This window comes from Plectropomus leopardus, chromosome 18 (genome assembly GCF_008729295.1).
Source record: "Plectropomus leopardus isolate mb chromosome 18, YSFRI_Pleo_2.0, whole genome shotgun sequence".
NCBI classification, from domain to species: Eukaryota; Metazoa; Chordata; class Actinopteri; order Perciformes; family Serranidae; genus Plectropomus; species Plectropomus leopardus.
In genome coordinates, this window is record NC_056480.1 from 20,103,848 (window position 1) to 20,123,020 (window position 19,173).

The following is a 19,173-nucleotide window of genomic DNA, read 5'->3' on the forward strand; positions in this document are numbered from 1 at the left end:
ACACTAGGAATTATTTTTGTATATATGAAGTTACAGAGTGCATAAAACAGCATCAAAATAAAGCCCCTAATGTCCTTACATCCTAAAAATGATCTAAAATCCTAAAAATGTTCAAAAGTTCTAGAAATTTCCTATTATCACAGAAATGTCCTAAAATCCTCAAAAAGTCCTAAAATGTTAGAAATGTCCTTTAGTTCTTAAAACGTCTTTAAATCCTAAAAATGTCCCTAAATCCTAGAAGCATGTATGAGACTGCTGCCTCTGGCCCCTGGTCTCCTGCTATTTGGCAAAAGTGGCCCTTAAGTAAAGCAGCTTCAGTATCCCTGCTGTAAACAGACACATAACCCTTCTATAGGGCTGTGTATTGTAAACACGTGACCTTTGCGAAATGGCCAAATGACCTGAATGCGTCTTACCCATAAGCCACCGCGTTCGTTCTCAGTGTTAAAAAAATGGCGTCGAGGACACCAGGTAAACGAACATCGCTCCTTACTTACATTTTTATTCGCAAATTAACACGCTCAGGATCGGGTAATACTCATATGGCGTGGCTTGTGTTATACTGTAACACATGATATTGTGTGGTGTTCATTTTGCCTGACTGAATATGTCTGTTGGCGCATTTGACTTGTGTGTGTCCTTTAGTGTCCCCGTGCTAACACAAGCTAAGGGTGCTAAAGGTATCTTAGCGCTAAGTTAGCCACTGGCGCTAATCACAGTAAAATATGTCTGTAGTACATCTAGACCCTCGTTCTTCTGTCTCTTTTTTTGATTAAAAGTTACTAAATATGATACTATACAGCTGTTCTCGCTTTCAGCTGTGGTTTGATGCGTTGTTATAACACGTTAGCCAGTGTTAGCTCCTTAGCATGATAGCCACTGTTGTGTCATATGTTGTTATATGGGGCGTAGGTTGGCAGATTATCTAATGACTGTCATAAACGACTGAATTTTCTTATCTGAAAGTTCAGTTTTAAAATAGTTGTAAATCACAGGAGAGGCACATTATTTAATATAAAGCTTCAGATTAGCCTGTGCAGATTGGCCTGCAAAGTAAAAGTTACTACTGAGTACAAAAATAATTAAAATGGAAAACAAATAATAAAAGACATACATAAATTCATTCAGATTAATACACATGTGAGTGTCACTGCTTTTGTTGTCACAATAATCATCATTGTAGGCGAAAAAAAGCAAAAGGTGGCACTGTTAATCACAGGCCATATCCCAGTTAATTAAAAGGCCAAATTCTGATGGAAAGGAAAAGATCTCTCATATCCATCTGTGTCACCTCTCGGGAGATTAAACCTCGGCTTTGAGGAAAGCAAATTAAATTCACTATGTAGAGGATTCTGGGAGTACAGTAAGTGATCTGTGCTTTCAGTGTGGTTCTGACGTTGAGCAGGTGGCAAAGATTATTTTAATATATAACAGTAACTTAACTGCACACACTGAAACTTTCTATTAACTGGTTTTTAGTTTTCACATTGAGTAACCAAATCAGCAGATCATAGCGAATGTTAAAACTGACTCAATAATAGAAAAAAAATAACACTTTCAACTTGGGGTGCAGCACTGTAGCTATTTCAAGGTATACAATAGTATGAACATTGACAGTTATACTGAATATATTGGCTTATTTACAGTTTCAAAAAAGTGCAACTGGACAGAATCTCACCTTCATTTTAGTGACTTTGAAAGGGAGACTTACATGAGCATTAAAAAACAAGCTTTAATAACAGTAATAAAATGTATGATCAGCCAAAAGAAACCCCTTCAGTTTACATCCCTTAAAGGATCATTCTGACAGATAGCAACAGTGATTCTGTGATACTATGAAATCATGATAATGGCTAAGATGTGTTCATACCTTTAAAATCCGATAGTGTGGCAACCCTAATTTGTAGAGGATGCTGGGCGTCCAACAAGATGACCTGAGCTTTTTGTGTGGCTCTCACTTGATACTGTGGCAAAGATCATAGCAAATTGAACTGAAACAAATTAAAAAACTGACTAAAACAGTATTGAGCATTTCTAACTAGTATTGAGACTTTTCAACATGGATTCATTTGAACTGAAGCAGTAATAACAAAGCATCACTGTTGGAATCAAACTCCTGTCCCCGCACATTTGTGAGATATGTGTGTGTGTGTGTGTGTGTGTGTGTGTGTGTGTGTGTGTGTGTGTGTGTGTGTGTGTGCGCGTGTGTGCGTGTGCGTGCATGTATATATATATATATATATAGTGCTCTTTTTTAAGTTTCTACTGTCTGACTGATCTTGTCTGTGTGTCTTCCTTGTTAACGTTCACAGTAGCAACAGGCAGGCTCCTGCTTGGGCTGCGCAAATGGTATTACAACATGAGTGGCTTCAACAAAATTGGTAAGCCCAACTATGTTAATCAAAAATTTTTTTTAGTATTAAACTGTACAGTGTCACTTGTTTGAAGTTACAGTAAGCTAAGACTTCCCATGAAAAGTCTAGGACGAGATGTCATTTTCTGGGATAAATATGAGCTATTGTGTCATTGAATTTCCATTTAGCATCCTCAGCATTGCATGTTTTCTCTGACAGGTTTAATGCGTGATGACACAATCTATGAGGACGCAGACGTGAAAGAGGCGCTGAGGAGACTTCCAGAGGCCCAGTACAATGAAAGGATGTTCAGGATCAAGAGAGCTCTGGATCTCTCCATGAAGCAGCAGATCCTCCCTAAAGAACATTGGACGAAATATGATGAGGTACATTTAACTAATCAAATAGGTTTATGTCAGGGTGGAGATAAAGGTTAATGCACAGACATTATATTATACTGCATTGATCCTCTATCAGTTGGCATGTAGATATTTGAAGTAGCATTTTCTTGAAATAATTTCACACCAAACGCTTAGTTCAAACTGATTTACCTGCTAAATAAATTTGCAGCCAGATGGAAAAAATAATGAATTCTCAGTGTAAAGTATTAAACTGTTGTCATAATGTGAAAATTAAACATTTTAAGTGGTGGTAATCAGAAAAAGAACAATAAATTACAGATTTTTGAGGATCTTTGATCACAGCAACCTCCACCTCTACCAATGTGAAGTTGCAAAACTATTAGAGCTAAAACGATTTGAGTTGTGATATTTATGTCTTGATTTTATTTGTTAACCTCATATTTGTCTTTGTATCTTTTCCCTTCAGGACGTCCATTACTTAACACCATATCTGGAGGAGGTGATTCGTGAGAGGAAAGAAAGGGAGGAGTGGATGAAGAAATAGATGGTTTCCTGGTCAGAGGTGTTAATCCTCAGTCTTCAGTTGGTGAATGGTTGTCCCCTGGTGTAATATTTAAAATGAAATCTTACCTATATAAAACAGTGCTCATTAAAAAAATGTACATTTTGAAAGATGTTGAAGGTCACTTTTTTATGTAATGGATTGTAGGCAGTTTGATATATTAGTATGACAAACAGTTGCAGTTATACTCGCTGAATTTGGATCAGTCCAATGTAGCAAATAAGTGCTCCTTATGTTCACAAATCCAGTTATGTACATACTTTAAACCGAAATATAGACACAAGAACATATACAACATATTCACGTAAGAAAATATCTTTAGCAAACTCTAAGTAGCTACCATAACCACGAGTGCAGCTACATCTACCTGCACTGCACATCTTTTTTCCTTCAGACTGTAGGAAACACTAGAAAATGAACAGTCATCCTCTATTGAGACAATGCTGTATCAGGAATGGAAGTCCTGTATATCCCATTTGTGCCAAAAGAGTTAATTTTGTATGAAAAGGACAAATGCCACTGTTTCTTCTGATGGGTCTAAAGTCTTAAAATCTAATACTGACATACTTTGGGCAAGTATTTGACATCAAAACTTTTTTTGATCATATGAAAAATCATATTTTTATTTATATTCAAAGCCAGGATTTAAAAAAAAAAGAAAAGAAAAAAGCTAATCTTTTTATTAAATGTCTTCCATATGAATATATATATTTTTTTAACATGGGACTACCATTTTTGTCCTGAATATATAAAGACATGTATACAAGAAAACAGTAGTTCTATCTGTTCAAATACTAAGTATAGCATGACAAAACAGTGGGACCGATTCTATTTTTTCCCGAGATATGTATTGGTAAACCCAAAGAGCACTTTGGCCAAATTCAAATTTTCACTTGCTAGCACAAATAGGATGTTAAACTATATCCAAACAAATCTGGTTTACTCGATCTAATTTCACAGATTGTGACTTCACTCATGCGTAGAACAATGATGACAGTTTTCTAGCTGTCTATGCTAGCTAAAATAGTTATCAAAATTAGTCTTTCCTAAGAAAATGGCCTTGAAAAGAAAGTAATTCTCAACAAATAAATATTTCTATAACTTTTGGAGATTCAGGTTGCTTAGGGTTGGGCAATACAGGCAAAATCAGTCTTTTTGATAAAATACCCAGACTTTGATATTAATATTGTGACAGTTTTGTAAGGCTGACTATTGGTGCTTTCTTAATTTTATGCAATGAGATTATTGTTAAACAATCATGAGTTGTGTATATACAATGACAAAGTGGGAAAAGACAAATAATAAAAGAACTAGAGCAGTCTGGTAAGTTTGGAAAATGACTTAACTTTACTCAAATGCGTCCTACAAAACCAGGACAAAACAACACTTGCAATATTGCAATATCCAAAATCTAAGATTTCTAGTCTTAATCACGATATTAACATGATATCAAAATATTGCCCAGCCCTAGGTCTGCTTAAGTTCATGACTGTTTTCTGTTAGTCCATTTTCTTAACCCCTTCACAGGAAAAACCCATTAATTCTCCTTCTGAGCTTGTGATCTCCTGTTGTCCACCTCAGTTATGCTGCCTATAAAATTCCCAATGACGCTGTTAAAAGATTTTAATATGGACACTCCCAGCTCGTTGCTGGTTTCATTAATGTCTGGGTCATAGGCCCCCATGACTGGTGTGCACACCTCCACACTCCCTCTACCAGCTCCCTCCAGGATCCCCATCAGCTGACCTCTGACCTCCTGAAACAGCTCCCTGTTGTACTGCAGCAGGTCTGAATCACAAAGAGGATACGTGACATCCTCAGAGTAGCACTCGCGGGGAACTGGAACCTCTATGTATTTTAACTTTGGAAAATCCGCAGACAGCGTGGAGAATAACCTCCGCAGGGCTGCAGAGGTCAGAGGGTTTCCCAGCAGTTTGAGCTCCTCCAGCTCCTGAGAGTTGGCCAGAGCGGCAGTGAGGGCGTCCATGTGCTCATCCTTGATGTCACACTCTTCGAGGGTCAGGCTGACCAGTGTTGCTGAGCATCGGCAGAGCAGTTTGTGGAAACAGGTGGAGAAAGAGCCAAAGATATCGTGTCCGCTGATGTCCAGGCGGACCAGAAACTCACAGTGGAGGCTGTTGGACAGGTACGTCATGTCCAAGCGGTTCAAGCCACAATTGGCCAACTCCAAGCACTGCAGTGGAGTGTTGAGAGGACTGGGTAAAGAAAATAAGTAAAAAGAAATAAATTGGTGTCGTGAGAAAGGTAAGCGGTACCAGACGTTCCTAATAGAGTTATGGTGGGGCACAAAAGTTTAGGCCCACTTAGGTTAGTGTTTGTCCCTGAGCCTGAACCATGGCAGCACTTGATTAAAAACCCCAATTTCCACTGAAAAACTGGAATTCCTCCACATGCAAGGTGTTCTTAAAGATATGTACATGAGAATGGGACAGACGGATGTACAGATAGACACACAACCCAAGAGCATAATGCCCTCAGCCACAGCTATTGCTGTCGCAAAGGCATTTAAAAATACAAAAATAAAATATTCAAAACACACTTAAGTCAACTACAGTCTTTTCAGTGTGGTAACAGACATTTGAGACATGAACTTGCAAACCTGACCTGATTAAACCTCAGTGATTATAGAGAAACTACAGCGCAGCCCAAATCCAGCAGGTCATGTCAGGTCAGACCCAGTGGGATTTGGGCATAGAATCAAAATTCTACTTCCTGTGCCTAAGCAACTTTTGAGCACGGTTTTTAAAGATGAGACACATAGCTTTGTTTGTCTAAGTCCTCATTAAGGATTTTTCGTGTAGGACTAGACTTATAAAATTATAAATAATTCTTTTAAGTACAGTTTTGCACTAGACTGTGATCGACGGGTCTAGTGTTTGTGCTCATGTTCTATTTTCATTTGGACTGAAGTCCATCCAGCAGGTTTTTGGCTAACCTGCAGCTGTGGCCAGGTGCAGCTGTCTGTCCTCAATCTGGCATCTTGTCAGCAATTTTAACAACAAAATACCTCTCACCGCTTGATAAGAGCCTTAAAGCTGGAATGTGCTGCAGCCCTGGTTAAAGGTGATTATTGTGAGCTATATTAAAGCTCTTGATGCTGCAAAGTGCATGTGAGGCAGACATAAGAGCCGTCCATCTCATTCACATAACAAACAAGGACACCTTGTGGTCCATCTTCATCCCTCCATATGTCCACTTACTCACCTAAGCAGTCTGCGAAGGTGTCCAGTCAGAGTGGAGAAACCAACACAGAGCTCAGTCAGGCTGCTCAGTTGTGCGAGCAGGTTGCCGATGATGGACATCACATCTTCATCACCAGAACCCAACCTCCTAACATCCAGCGTCCCAGCCGGCAGGGTCAAAGACTGTAATTTGGGGAATTCCACCTTGGACAGCAGCACCTCCAAGTGTGTGGCCTCCAGGGGAACATTGTGGACCACCTCCAGCTTTGAGATGCACTCAGGCTCTGCCAGGCGAAGAACATAAAACAGCTGCTTTAGAGTGAGGGAATCAGCCCGGAAACTCACAAAACGAGGCTTCAGCGGACAGTAGCGGAGGAGGAGGAAGGCCTGAGCCACCAGCTCGTAATTGCGGCCTGTGACGAAGCCATTGAGACGGACATCAATAGATGTTTCAAAGGCAGATCGGGACACGTCGCTGGCTTGCATGGCCACCATGGTCTCATAGCACATTTGGGTCAGGAGCTGGGTTCTCGCCCAACGACCCAAGGTGGACTGGCAGGGGCAGGCCTGGTGCTCGATGTCCCTCAGGGCAGTCAAGTCCACCACATGCAGGCTCTTAGCGTAGGTTCTCGGAGGTGACAGAACATAATCCTAAAGAAAACGAGGAAAAAAATCATTGTCAGATCTTTCACAGTGACTATCTAGTCAACCTATGATCACTGTAACAAGGTTCCCACACATTTCTATCAATGAAAACTTTTACACAACTTTTTATGTAATATCTTACTCCATTTTAATGACTTTTAAGTTGTTTAAAAATGGATAGGCCTATATAGCAATATAGCAATACATAATTAAAACTTATTTCTTGTTGGACGTTTTTTTTTATGGAAATATCTCATAAATGTTCGGTCAAACGGAGTAGAATTAGATTTGGAATTAGTAATACCATGTTAGATGTGTTTTGGGATTTTAGTTAACATAATTTGAAACCATAGACAAAATGTATATTCATGTTTTTTCTTCCTCCAGTTTTTCTTACTTTGTACGTTTTCCTGGGATTTCATGACTGTGGGAACTCTCTTGTAAGCCAATAAGTCAAAATCAAGTGTCTTTAAGCCAATTAGGCCACAGAGGCCAAGAACTAAAACACAAGCATGAAATAAATGTAATGAGGCATATTATACTCCATGCTAAACATGGGACAATTTGAAAATGTTTATGTCTAGGTTATCCTGGCTAAAGTAATTGTGATTCACAATATCCTGATAATAATCAGAATAATAATAAAACTTTTAAAGTGGCACTAAAACATACTGGAATTACTCTAGCTTACTTAAAAAAAAACCAAACAAATAACAACAAGCAAATATTCAAAAGAAACATTTGTTAAGTCACCATAAATGGCTTGCCATTTTTTCATATGAATGCCTGATCTTCTTGCAGTTGCAGTTATGGTGTTTTTCTGTTTTGTTTTTTTTTAAGTTGGTGCGTATGCAGCCTGTTGGTGCAGATTTTCTGTTATTTTTGGTTGCTCAGCAGTGTTTTTAAGTGCTGCTGGACTTGATATTCACAATTATTCTAATAATGGAAAATCACAGTGATCAATGATGTTTTTCTATCGCGATCCATGATAAAATTGTATACAGTCTCATCCCATTCCAAAACCATCCAAATACCTTTAAGCCAGTCAGAATCGCCTGCAGACACAGCCGACAGGTGCGGGAGGTGAGGTCCACCTGACAGTCGACTGTCACTCCCAGGAGTCTTTGCAGATCAAGCACAGGAAGAGGCCATGCCTTGACCAAAGCATGCAGCACGTCAGCCTGCTCATGCAGGTAGCAGGCCTTAAAGAGAGGTGGGTAAAGATTAAAAGACAAGCAGTTGAGGTTCTCCAGAGCATTCGGGCCACTGTGAATGAAGCCCTCTGCAGCCAGGAATCGCAGTGACTTCATATTTTTGTTTTTGTTTTTCTACCAGCAGGTCTGTGAGTTGTTGATAGGAGCTGCAGTCGAACAGCTCTGCGTGTCAGTGTTTGGCCTCCTCTGTTGTTGCTGCTTTGTTGATTTCCTCTGTTGCTGTCTGTCTGCGTGTTGTGTATTTGTCCAGGACCACACTTGCTGTGGTGAGGCATAGGGGTCTCATGGTAGGTAACACTAGGCTGGAGGTTATTAATAGAAACAGCTGTCTCACGTCCTTCGTCGGGGCAGTGTCTATTTGCAACTTTTGCCAGAGAGAGATAAGTAGAAATGACATCTAAATGCCGCTGGAAAACTATTCATAACACCTCTTTGTGAGGCCTACGCTACTCACACGAGCTGCCAAGACCCAAGAAAACAATGTTGTGAAAGCAGAAATAGAACAGAAAACAGGAACAAACAAATCTGTAATACAGACACAACATCAGTTTGTAAAGTTTGATGCATTTGAGAGGGCAGCTTATGATAAGGTGCTTTTTTTTGTTTGTATGTTTTTACTTTTTCTGCCTCATTAAAGGGCTTTTCCACTATTGATTTCTCCTGATATGAACATTGGTGTAGATGCAAAACATCTAAAACAACCTGATATTAACTGTCAGTGTGAAAGAAATGCAAATTAAATTGCAAACAGTTGTTGTTTTAACATTTTATAGTTTTAATGTTAAAGTTTTTCATCACAGAAAATTTTGTTTGCCCAATCCCAGATGATCTCTCTCAAAATAGTAACTGAGAAATTATTCATTGTCATTAAAGGTCCAGTGTGTGGGATTAGGGTGGATATATTGGCAGAAATGGAATATATAAATAATATAATACGTATGTTTTATTTAGTTTATAATCACCTGAAAATAAGGATTTTTGTCATGTTGAATTGAGCTGTTTATATCTACATTGAGAGTAGGTCATTGTCTCCTTATAGGGTTGAAAAAAGAAAAAATTAAAAAATGTAATGATTTTTTAAAATGTGGAACGGCTTTCTTACTTTCCCCAACATTTTTACCGATTTAAATCACCAGATGCGTTTGTTTGGAAAGGAAGAGACCTCTGCAGATAATTTGACTCCTAGTAAAACCCTCCTAAACAATGGGCACTGAATGAATTCTTACCAGGAGAAGTTTTAGCTGGTTGCAATCTGCAATCACACACTGGACCTTTAATACACATAGTTGGCCAGGGAGCAAATACTAACTATGTCAAAAATAATAGCTTTTCAGTAAAAACATTCTATATATTCATATCTACATTATTTGACTGTATTCACACTATATGTATCTCTTCAATCTCGTATCAATATGTATCTCTTTTAAATAATTTTAAAGCAAGTGGGAATCTACCTGAGAGGAACCTGTCAATCCGAACGGCTATAAAAACAGCATTCAGTAAACATTGTACTGGCCTTTCTGGGTTAGTTGAGGTCATCTTTAAGGGTTCGATTACATTAGATAACAGTGCTTTAGCCTGATTCCACCACACTATTAAAATCACAAGATGATTCAAAGACCTGCTGAGTTTAACCTCCAAAACGACCACATTTCAAGTCACCTGTCTACACCAGCTCTTCTCACCAGTCTCACATGTGTTCAAAATGCTTTTATGAAGGGTGGTAGTGATGGTGATGATGATGATGATGCTCATGGTGATGGTGGTGATCATGTCTCTGGGCTGGAGAGGAGGGCAGAAGGTTTGGAAATATGTCCCTATCTCCTCCCAGTGTGGGTCTAAGGTGTGAGGCGGTGTCTTGTACCCTGGAGCGAAGCCTCTTGCTGTGAGTGCGCTGCAGGAGGACGCTGTGTGCTGCTGGCTGAGACTGGGAGGGATGACACCATGACACAGGGTGATGACCATGTAACCTGCAGGACTTTCCCTCTCCTCCGTTCCTGTCTTTATCCAGTGACACAGCCTTGCTCTTTTGAGGGACAGAGAGTCCTCTGGGAGTTCTGGGAGATATGCAGTTCTCTCTGATCACCACATGGTGCTGCTTCAGAGCAGAGTGAGCATCCTGACCGGGCTCCTGAGAGGGAGATTCTGGTGGCAAAAAAGAAGAAAAGCAACTTGAAATTTCCAAAGTCAAAAATGTAAAAGTTCATGAAATTAAGTATTTGTGTACCGATATGCTGAAATGATACCTGTATTGTCGAACTTGGAGGTATAGTTTTCAATGCCAGCTAGATCCAGGTAGTGGTTTCTGCGCTCTATGTTTTCATCCTCACTATAAAGCCTTCGTATTGATGGTCCCGCCTGCTGAGATGCACTCTGATCCTTCTCTGCTGCTGTTTTTAATAAGACAAGGACATTATCATCACAGCAGTGACTGTGGTTTGGTGTTGTCCTCAATGTTTAGGCTCATGATAAATAGTCATTTTTACCTATTTGTGAGATATTTTCTGGGTCAGCTGATGGAGTTATGACTAGCTTTATCTTCAGGGGTGTGGTGTCATTGTGAGGCTGCTTGACTGATGCTTCAAGAACCTCATACATGGAGTGTATCAGACTGGACATGTCCTGCAGAATACACACACACACACACACACACACACACACACACACACACATATACACACACACCATGTACCAAGAAAGCTGCTTAGCACAGCATTTTAGTTCAAATAATATGCATGAAAGAAACCTACCTCTTTGGTGACCTTCCCACTGTTGTCAAAGTTATACAGGGTGAAGACCCACTCCTGCTGAGTGTCCTCATCAGGCAACATGTTACACTCTGTGACCCGTGTGTGCACATACTGTCAGGAAAACAGTAAACATTTAACTGGAGTTCGTTTATTAGGTAGAATTAAAGTTTACAGTAATTTACATGGTGTGTGAGTTGGCTCATGGGGCCTTCAGAATTGGTAAAACCTCAATGTGTGATTAAAATACGTTGCTGATTAGTATCAGCTGCGTGACTTTGCAAAGACGGCCATATCAGAACACATCTCACGGTAATCACTGCTGTAATTATCCAGACACACTACAATCCCTCCCATCTGGTACTTCAAGTTGTTTGGAAAGTTCAAAAATGATTTGCAAATGTTGCAGAAATACAGAGTTACAAACTCACACCAGCATGGCTGCTCCTCTTCTTTGTCTGTTTATGGACCCGAAAGTGCACGCTGTTACCTCCATTAGGTGTCGTCTTTGGTGGCAGGACCACTAAACAACACACCGAGTGTCAGTAGTGGAATGTAACAAGTACATTTACTCAAGTTTTGTATTTAAATATTAATGAGAGGTACTTGTACTTTACTTGAGTATTTTATTTTCATGCTGCTTTATACTATTACTCTCACACTTTTACTACATTTCAGAGGGCGACATTGTACTTTTTACGTCACTTAATGTATCTGAAAGCTTAAGTTATTTTACAAATTAAGATTTTTGCATATAAAACAGTATTTTTCTTTTTTAATTTTTTTTTTTTTTGAGTTTTGGGGGGTGTTATTCTTAATTTGTTTATAATTTTGAGTTTTGGTTATTTTTTCTGTTTTTTTAAAAAAAATAATTTAGATTTTTTGGCATGTGTTTTTATATTTTCTTTTTAATTTTGAAGCTTGAGGTGTTTTTTTTTATTATTTTGGAATGTTCTTTTCTGGAAGAATTTTCTGCATTGTGTACTTTTACTTTTAATATTTTAAGTACTGTTTATTAGCTTTTTGTAGCTTTTTGTAATACAATTTTCAATGTAGACACGTTATTTTCACTGGGTGGTATTAGTACTTTTACTTAAGTAAAGGGTCTGAATACTTCTTTCACCGCTGCAGAGCGTTATCAGGTAGACTGACAGAGAGTGACTTTAATTTTGTGTTAACAAACTGTGCCTTCGTAATTAATGTATTCTTATGAGTTCTGTTTTCAGTAAATGTTTAGCAGCAGAGAGGAAACTGAAAGCTGTACATCCTAAGGTCAAAGATTTCCCACACAAAAACACAACAGATGTGTTAAATTTCTCTTGTTCCTTCTCACCAGGTAAAGAAGGGGGCTAAACTATTAAAGCTCATGAATCAAAACTCTCTGATGATGCACAATAATCTTTTATAATATATAGGTAGTGAGCAATGTCAATATGAGGCGTGTGCAAGTCACACAGCAATGGTGTCCTTCTCTACTCACCTTGAAGGTTGCAGTTACGGTCAGACTTGCTTCCTCTCAATTCTACGTACAAGTTCTATAAAAAAAAGACAGAGTGAATCATCAGAGAGCAGACTTGTAAGAGAGGGAGAGGGAAAAAAGAGAGGAAGCAATTAAGTATTTTCCATGTCCCATGAGTGCAGGGGTTGAGCTCCAGATGTAAGCAACGCTGAACAATCCTTGAACATCTGTGGGGCTTGTGACTTAAAAAACGTAATAGCAAAAATAGCAAAATTATTATATTTATAATAATTATTATTACATATTTAAAAATATGTTACAGAATTATTAAGTCTTCTTTCTTTTTTCCTTATTGTGTTTTTAAAAACTAATTTTCAGATAATTTTATTATACTTTTAAAAAAATTTTTTTTTACTGATTTCTTGCTATTTTTTTTTCCGGTAATTTCTTCTTTCATTTCTCATTGCCTTCTTCCCATGTTTTTGAAAGAAACCAAGCAAAATTGCCCAGGTCTCAAAGGGTTAAAAGAAAATGTAAATGGGAGGCTGTGATGGAGCTAAACAAGGCGGTTCAAACATTTCCTAGCTGGCTCCCCTCTTTAAACTGTTGACATCTTGACCTTTTCTTCCCCGTCACATGTAACTGACGTGTGCCTGGAGTTTCATATGACCATTAAATGTCAAATCCTAAAGCCAGATTTACAAGAGACAATATATATTTGTTTTGTAGGTTATTTTAAGAAATTTGCTGGGTTTTGTTTGTTTCATTTTCTTGTTTTGTGTTATTTATTCATGTTTTAACCTGTTTTTATTCTGTAGGTTTACACATCTTCTTTCATGTCTGGTTTTCCTAACTGCCTTAATCAGTGTCTGCTTCTCCCTGATTTGTTTCACTTGTCCCTCATTAACCCTGCTGTCCCCTGTCCCTTGTTACCTTTCTGCTCTGCTTGTGCTTTATTTCTTTCCAGCCAGATCCTTTTTTCTACTTTGTTTTCTAATCAATAAAGCTTGCTTGTGTTCTGCATTTAATCCTTTTTGAACCTAGAAACATGACATAAGTCCAACCACTATTTTCTTTGTATTTTATGCGCAGAGGGAACTTCTCATGGCAGAGAGACTTGTACTTGTGACAGCATGAAATATAGGATAAATACTGTATTAATGCGTTAATAGTTCCTACATTAAACTGCTCACAACAAGGTCTGTGCATTATCTCAAGTGAACAGATCATGGTTTCTGGAAAATTACATTTCTGTTAAGTTTTTCAAATGTATTTTTTTTGGCGCTTTGAGCACCACAAGCCGAGTTGGAGAGAAGTTACACATCTCTACGATAGATATCTCGGCAACTCACACCAAAACAATCTAGACTCATAAACAGAACTACAGGTAAGAGAGAAAAAAATGTATTTGGGGGTGAACTGTCCCTTTAACATTCATATCTGTGACTGTGATTAAAAAAAAGACATCTGATCATCTATGCTCCAGAGCAAAAGAAAACTGAAGGCACCAGCAGACTTCTCTTATCTCTCCACACGATGATCCATCACTCATCTCACACTGATGCTCCAGCAGATGCAGATGAGCAACAAAAGGAGAGATAAGATGAGCGAACAAACACACCCACATGCACAACACAGCTATCTCTCCCCACACCCTCCTCTCTCCGCCCGCCGCGCTCTGCCTGCTGTGAAGCTTTGATGGTTCGATTTCAAGAGAAAGAGGGTGGGAAGTGGAAGAGATGGTGCAGGTAGCAGAAAGGTGGTAGAATCCTGTAATCTGCTGTACTCCCTCATTATAAGTCACCCATCCATGCATCCACCCCAATATCACAAAGTTTCAAGTGTTGGCAGGAACAGTAGCTGCCTTTGTCTCAGCAAGAATGTCTAACAGGCTTTCTGATAACTTGATACCTGGAGAGGAAGCTTAACTGTAGGGGATCCAACACAGAGAGATGACGCTGCGCTGAATTCTGTACGAACTCTCGAACTCTCATATAAATGCCTACAAGCTGCAGGGACTTTGTTTTTATGTGCAGAAACCCAGTTTTTGTCTACACATGTAATACAAAAAGGTATGTCATTTTTAAAGTGTCATTAAAAACGATATGAATGAGACAGTCAGAAGCTCAGGGTAATAATATATATATATATATATATGTAATATTATCAGACAACAATAAAACAATAAAGTCTGCGGGGTATTTCTAATAACAAGTGATGTGACTGAACAATATGGGTGTCAAGGGTTGATTTCATCCCTGAATAATCACAAAATAATAACACTCAACCCTTTGAAACCTGGAGCAACAACACTTTCCTTGTGCTGCTTTCAGACGCCTTCCACAAGTACTTAAAGCTTTTGACCGTGAGAAAATGCAATTTCTTTCAAAAACATGGGGGAAATGGGAAATTAGCAACTTGGTGAGAAATGTTCCATAGTAGATATAGATTTTTTTTATACTAGGAAAAATGTCTAGGGGAAAAAGAAAAAAGCTAGGGGAAACTATATAATTATTATACTTAAATATTTACAATTATGTTTTGTAATTTTTGATCTTTTCCAGCTCATTTCCTTTTTATTTATTTTTAATTTCTTTTTTAAAAGCTAATTTTTATGTAATTTTCTCTTACATTTTATTAATTTCTTGCTAGTTTTTGGGTCATTTCTTCTTTCGTAGCTCATTGCGCTCTCTCCATGTTTTTGAAAGTTATCAAGCCAATTTGCTAAGGTTTTAAAGCTTTAAATTATTGTGTGTACACTCGAGACAGACAAACACCAGTTTAAATGTTATGAACTGGACTGAAGGGTGGACTCCAGTGCAATCAAAATAACAAGCGGAATAGCAGAAGTCAGAGTAACCACTCCTGTGCAACAGACAATATGAGTTGGACGTGTGAAATAGATTAAAACCCTGCTTGTAATGTTTGTTCTTCGTTGTTATAATATTTACAGAGTGTATGTGAACATTTACACTGTGAGTCACATCCCATGCACACACACATAAAGACACACAATTAATCCACAGATCATAGCAAAGCAAACAAGTGTGTGTGCAGAAAGTGATACTGTCGACACCTGAGCCTTAGTCACTGCTATTTGATGGGTAAATATGCAAATATTCAGTTCATGGGTCTGTGTGTCCTTAATTTTTTTGCTCTGACAGCTGGAGGCACACATTTTATGTTTTACTAGTTATCTTCAAGAATTCATCAAATAAAAAATCTGTACCAGATCTGTACCATCATTAAGTTGTTTATGTGTTAGGGTCTAAATCACAATTTTTATCACGATACATTCTATACATCCTTTGGACAACAACATTAATTGACCGATATCAAAAACTTTGCCACGATACGATTCAATTTGATTCAGAAACCTGAGATCTATACGGGACAATATCAATAAATATCCTCATATTCTTTCTTTTGGTTGCTTTCCATTAGCTGCCTAGAATTAGGCTGTTAGCATTGCATGGATGTTTTTACAGCAGGGGTTCTTGGACTGAAATGGTGACATGCCATGGAGATTTCAAAAACAGAGGCGCATTTTAATTGGATTGTTAATCATTAAATCGATACAAAGACTAAGATTGATGGATCTTTACATCCCTTATATTATTTATTATTATTTTGAAATTATGGGCCCCTTGGTGCAGATATGAAAAACATCCCTTCACCTCTCCTACACAGAGTAAGAAACATACACACGTCATTATGCATCTTTTTGTGATTTGTGTTATAATTTGATGTCTCCTTGTATTAGCTTTGTATTTCTTCGTAATCTGTCATGTGTCTCTTTGACGTAATTTTGTGTCTGTTTTTGTCCCTTTGTGGTTGTTTTGCCCCTTTTGTAGTTAGTTTATGTCTTTGTAAAGTTACTTTGCATTTCTTTGTTGTCTTTTTGTGTCTCTTTGTGGTCATTTTGAGTCTCTTTTTGATCATTACGTGCCAATTTGAATGACATTTTGCAAATATAGGGCCCCTGAGCCAGTGTTTGCTAGACCAGTTCAGTAAACCATCTGCTTGTAAGACTAAAAACTGAAGAAACAATACTTGTCTCACACAATGAAACATATTTGCCGCTCGCAGTTAACAATGGTGTTGTCACAAACTGTCAAAATATATTAGACTGGAAAATCTAATCACAAGAAGCTGTCTGCCATTAACAAGCACAGAAACCACCAGCACAGCTTTTAAAACAACTTGGCAGAGTGGACATCTTTTTCCAAACTGTACAACTTTCCAGAACTTTCATTCAACACTTAATTAACCTTAAAACTGGTGTTGACTCTCACAAATCTCATGACTTCAGCAGTTTAATTAAAAGATCAAATAAGCTGAAGAAAAGTGAAAAAAGCTGCTTGCTGGTTTATTACATCTCATGTTTAAAGAAATTACTGTTCCAACGAGGAACCCTGTGATGTTTGGAAGCACGTGAAACATTTGTGATTCGCCCTAAAAATCTGGTGACACTGAAGAAATCAACGTGTTTATAGTTAATAGGAGCGAACAGCTTTTACAGCCTCCCCTAAATAAAAACATAATGAAGAGGGCAATTTTTCCTCTCAGTATCCAAACGTGACTGCTTCATTAAGGCTAACATGTGATGCCATTTACGCAATCAAACACCCTCCCCACATCTTTTTCCTCTCCCCCCTCTCACAGTCTGTCTGACTGGAGAAGGAAAGCAGTACCAGATGTGGAGACGTATTTTTTTTCAGTCGGGTATAAAGACCTTGCTGTTTTGGAGGGGGCGGCTGTGTTGAACTTCACAGACTTGGAAGTCTCTTTATAGAGATGGAGGAGGGAAAGGGCGGAAGAATAAATATACGACTACCTCCAAACACCTTTTATGTCTCCTGGATATGATGTGAGCAAATACTGTTTATCCCAAAACTGGCTTAACTGAGATTAGGCTGTTGGCACTGCAATAAACCAGTATTGGGAGGCTGGGAATGCCAGTGTTTTTATTGCTTTTTTCCTTTAGTATGGGAACAGACTTTTAAAGGCTTAATATGCAACTCTTGTGCATTTTGGAGAAGATATCTCTCCTGAAATACTTTTGTGTTGTTTGTCATTTTATTAATATGATCTTAGCAAATCACAAATTTGCCTTAAGGGGATTTATATCACACTCTCTACTTTTAGACGCTTGATTCGGTTAAGAAAAGTGTTCCCCAAATCCCCATGTGATGTTTAGTATAGTTTAAATTAACCCTTTAAAACCAGAGCACATTGGCTTGATTTATTCCAAAAAACATGGGAGGGTAAGGAGCGATTCAAAAAATGGCAAGAATTAGTGACTGAAAAAAATTATTGAAAAAACCCAAACACAAATAAACAAAAAAGAAAGGGAAAAAAATCAAGGAAGTGCTAATTTATTTATTTTTTGTTAACATATTTTAAACATGTAATCATAATAATTATAAATATAGCTGTTGTCTGGACATTTTTCTCTCAACATTTTTTCAGCTAATTTTCAGATTTTTTCTTTGTCACCTTTTACTAAGTTTTTTTTTTTTTTTTTTTTTTTTGCAGTTTGCAGGACATTTCTTGCCAAGTTGCTCATTCTGTTTTTTCAGTGTTTTTGAAAGAAGCCAAACCAATATTCTCACGTTTCAGAGGTTAAAATGATTGCAAAAGGCGTCTGCATGAAGCGCAGGATGTTAATGTTAATTACATTATCAACCAGACTATCAATAAAATCTCAGACTTTTGGCTACTATCATATGTTCAGTATTATGTAGTTTCCATCTAAATCTTATCTGGTGAGCCATCAACAACAGACCATTACAGTTTCAAGGGGAAGCATAATAAGCATCACAGGATCTCTGGTTGTGTAATATCTGATGTGGGTGCACATAGAGTTTGTGTGTAGCCTATTATTAGATTTAAATAAAGCATATTACCACGTGATATGAGCAAAACAAGCACAACATAATATAAATTAATTTTCTACCTCGGTCAGTTTGGTTTTGTGGATGCTTTCCAGCTCCCTCTGACAGGTCAGTACACTAGAAGCCAAACTACCACCTGCAGAACATGAAAATAAATTTCAACACATTTACAAAAACATGTAAAAAAAAACAACAACCCACAAACAAACAAACAAACAAACAAACAAAAAAACTACTGTTTACTGTATCTGGTGTCACTGTCCTACCTTCAGGACTCTGTCTACGTTTCGAAGCTGTCCAAAAGAGAAGATAATACAAGTCAAACCCGATCTTACAGAAAAAAAAATCTATTAAACCATATAATTCAATATCTCACCAAGTTTGGACTGGAATTTGCCCATAGTCCTGCCTGTTCATTTGATCAAGAATAGTTCATAATGTCCAATCCATGTCATTTGTGACAGAGGAGCACTAGGAGAACATCGCAGAGTTGCGTGCACAGACGGAGTGAAGACAGAGCGAGAAAGTTTGTGTGAGCAATCAAAGAGTATAGCAGCAGAGCGAGAGGCTTCACCGTCAAGCACTTCCTTCTTTGGTTAAACTTGGTTTGGCTGATCAGCAAGCTAAAGCTTCAGTGAGCATGGGAGAGAGCCTGCTGTGAGACCCATGACTGTCCTTTAAAAGAAAAATAAAATAATTATAAGTAAATAAATAAATAAACAAACAGTGA

General features: G+C 38.0%; 3 protein-coding genes across 5 annotated transcripts; 1 reads left to right on the plus strand and 2 right to left on the minus strand.

Annotated features, from left to right (window-relative positions):
* The first annotated feature begins 410 nt into the window (after positions 1-410).
* Positions 411-3,388, plus strand: LOC121957955 (cytochrome b-c1 complex subunit 7). Its single transcript, XM_042506778.1, has 4 exons — positions 411-471; positions 2,313-2,381; positions 2,574-2,740; positions 3,183-3,388. Exons 1-4 carry the CDS (start codon positions 453-455, stop codon positions 3,258-3,260), a joined length of 333 nt encoding a protein of 110 aa, XP_042362712.1. The 5' UTR covers positions 411-452; the 3' UTR covers positions 3,261-3,388.
* Positions 3,389-4,031: 643 nt separating this feature from the next.
* On the minus strand, positions 4,032-8,448 carry lrrc14b (leucine rich repeat containing 14B). Its single transcript, XM_042507199.1, has 3 exons — positions 8,161-8,448; positions 6,504-7,132; positions 4,032-5,494 (listed from the first exon to the last, which is right to left on the minus strand). The coding sequence occupies exons 1-3, from the start codon at positions 8,434-8,436 to the stop codon at positions 4,816-4,818; spliced, it is 1,584 nt and encodes a 527-aa protein (XP_042363133.1). The 5' UTR covers positions 8,437-8,448; the 3' UTR covers positions 4,032-4,815.
* Positions 8,449-8,619: 171 nt separating this feature from the next.
* On the minus strand, positions 8,620-18,896 carry LOC121958305 (protein naked cuticle homolog 2). Of its 3 annotated transcripts, XM_042507201.1 has the most exons (10): positions 18,820-18,894; positions 18,710-18,736; positions 18,506-18,579; positions 12,568-12,622; positions 11,519-11,610; positions 11,091-11,201; positions 10,827-10,962; positions 10,587-10,730; positions 10,026-10,485; positions 8,620-8,704 (listed from the first exon to the last, which is right to left on the minus strand). In XM_042507201.1, exons 1-9 carry the CDS (start codon positions 18,842-18,844, stop codon positions 10,052-10,054), a joined length of 1,098 nt encoding a protein of 365 aa, XP_042363135.1. In that variant the 5' UTR covers positions 18,845-18,894; the 3' UTR covers positions 8,620-8,704; positions 10,026-10,051. The 3 variants fall into 3 exon arrangements, with proteins under 3 accessions (XP_042363135.1, XP_042363136.1, XP_042363134.1); XM_042507202.1 differs by lacking the exon at positions 8,620-8,704 and having other exon boundaries at positions 9,277-10,485; positions 10,587-10,727; positions 18,820-18,896; XM_042507200.1 differs by lacking the exon at positions 8,620-8,704 and having other exon boundaries at positions 9,277-10,485; positions 18,820-18,893.
* Between the last annotated feature and the right edge of the window lie 277 nt (positions 18,897-19,173).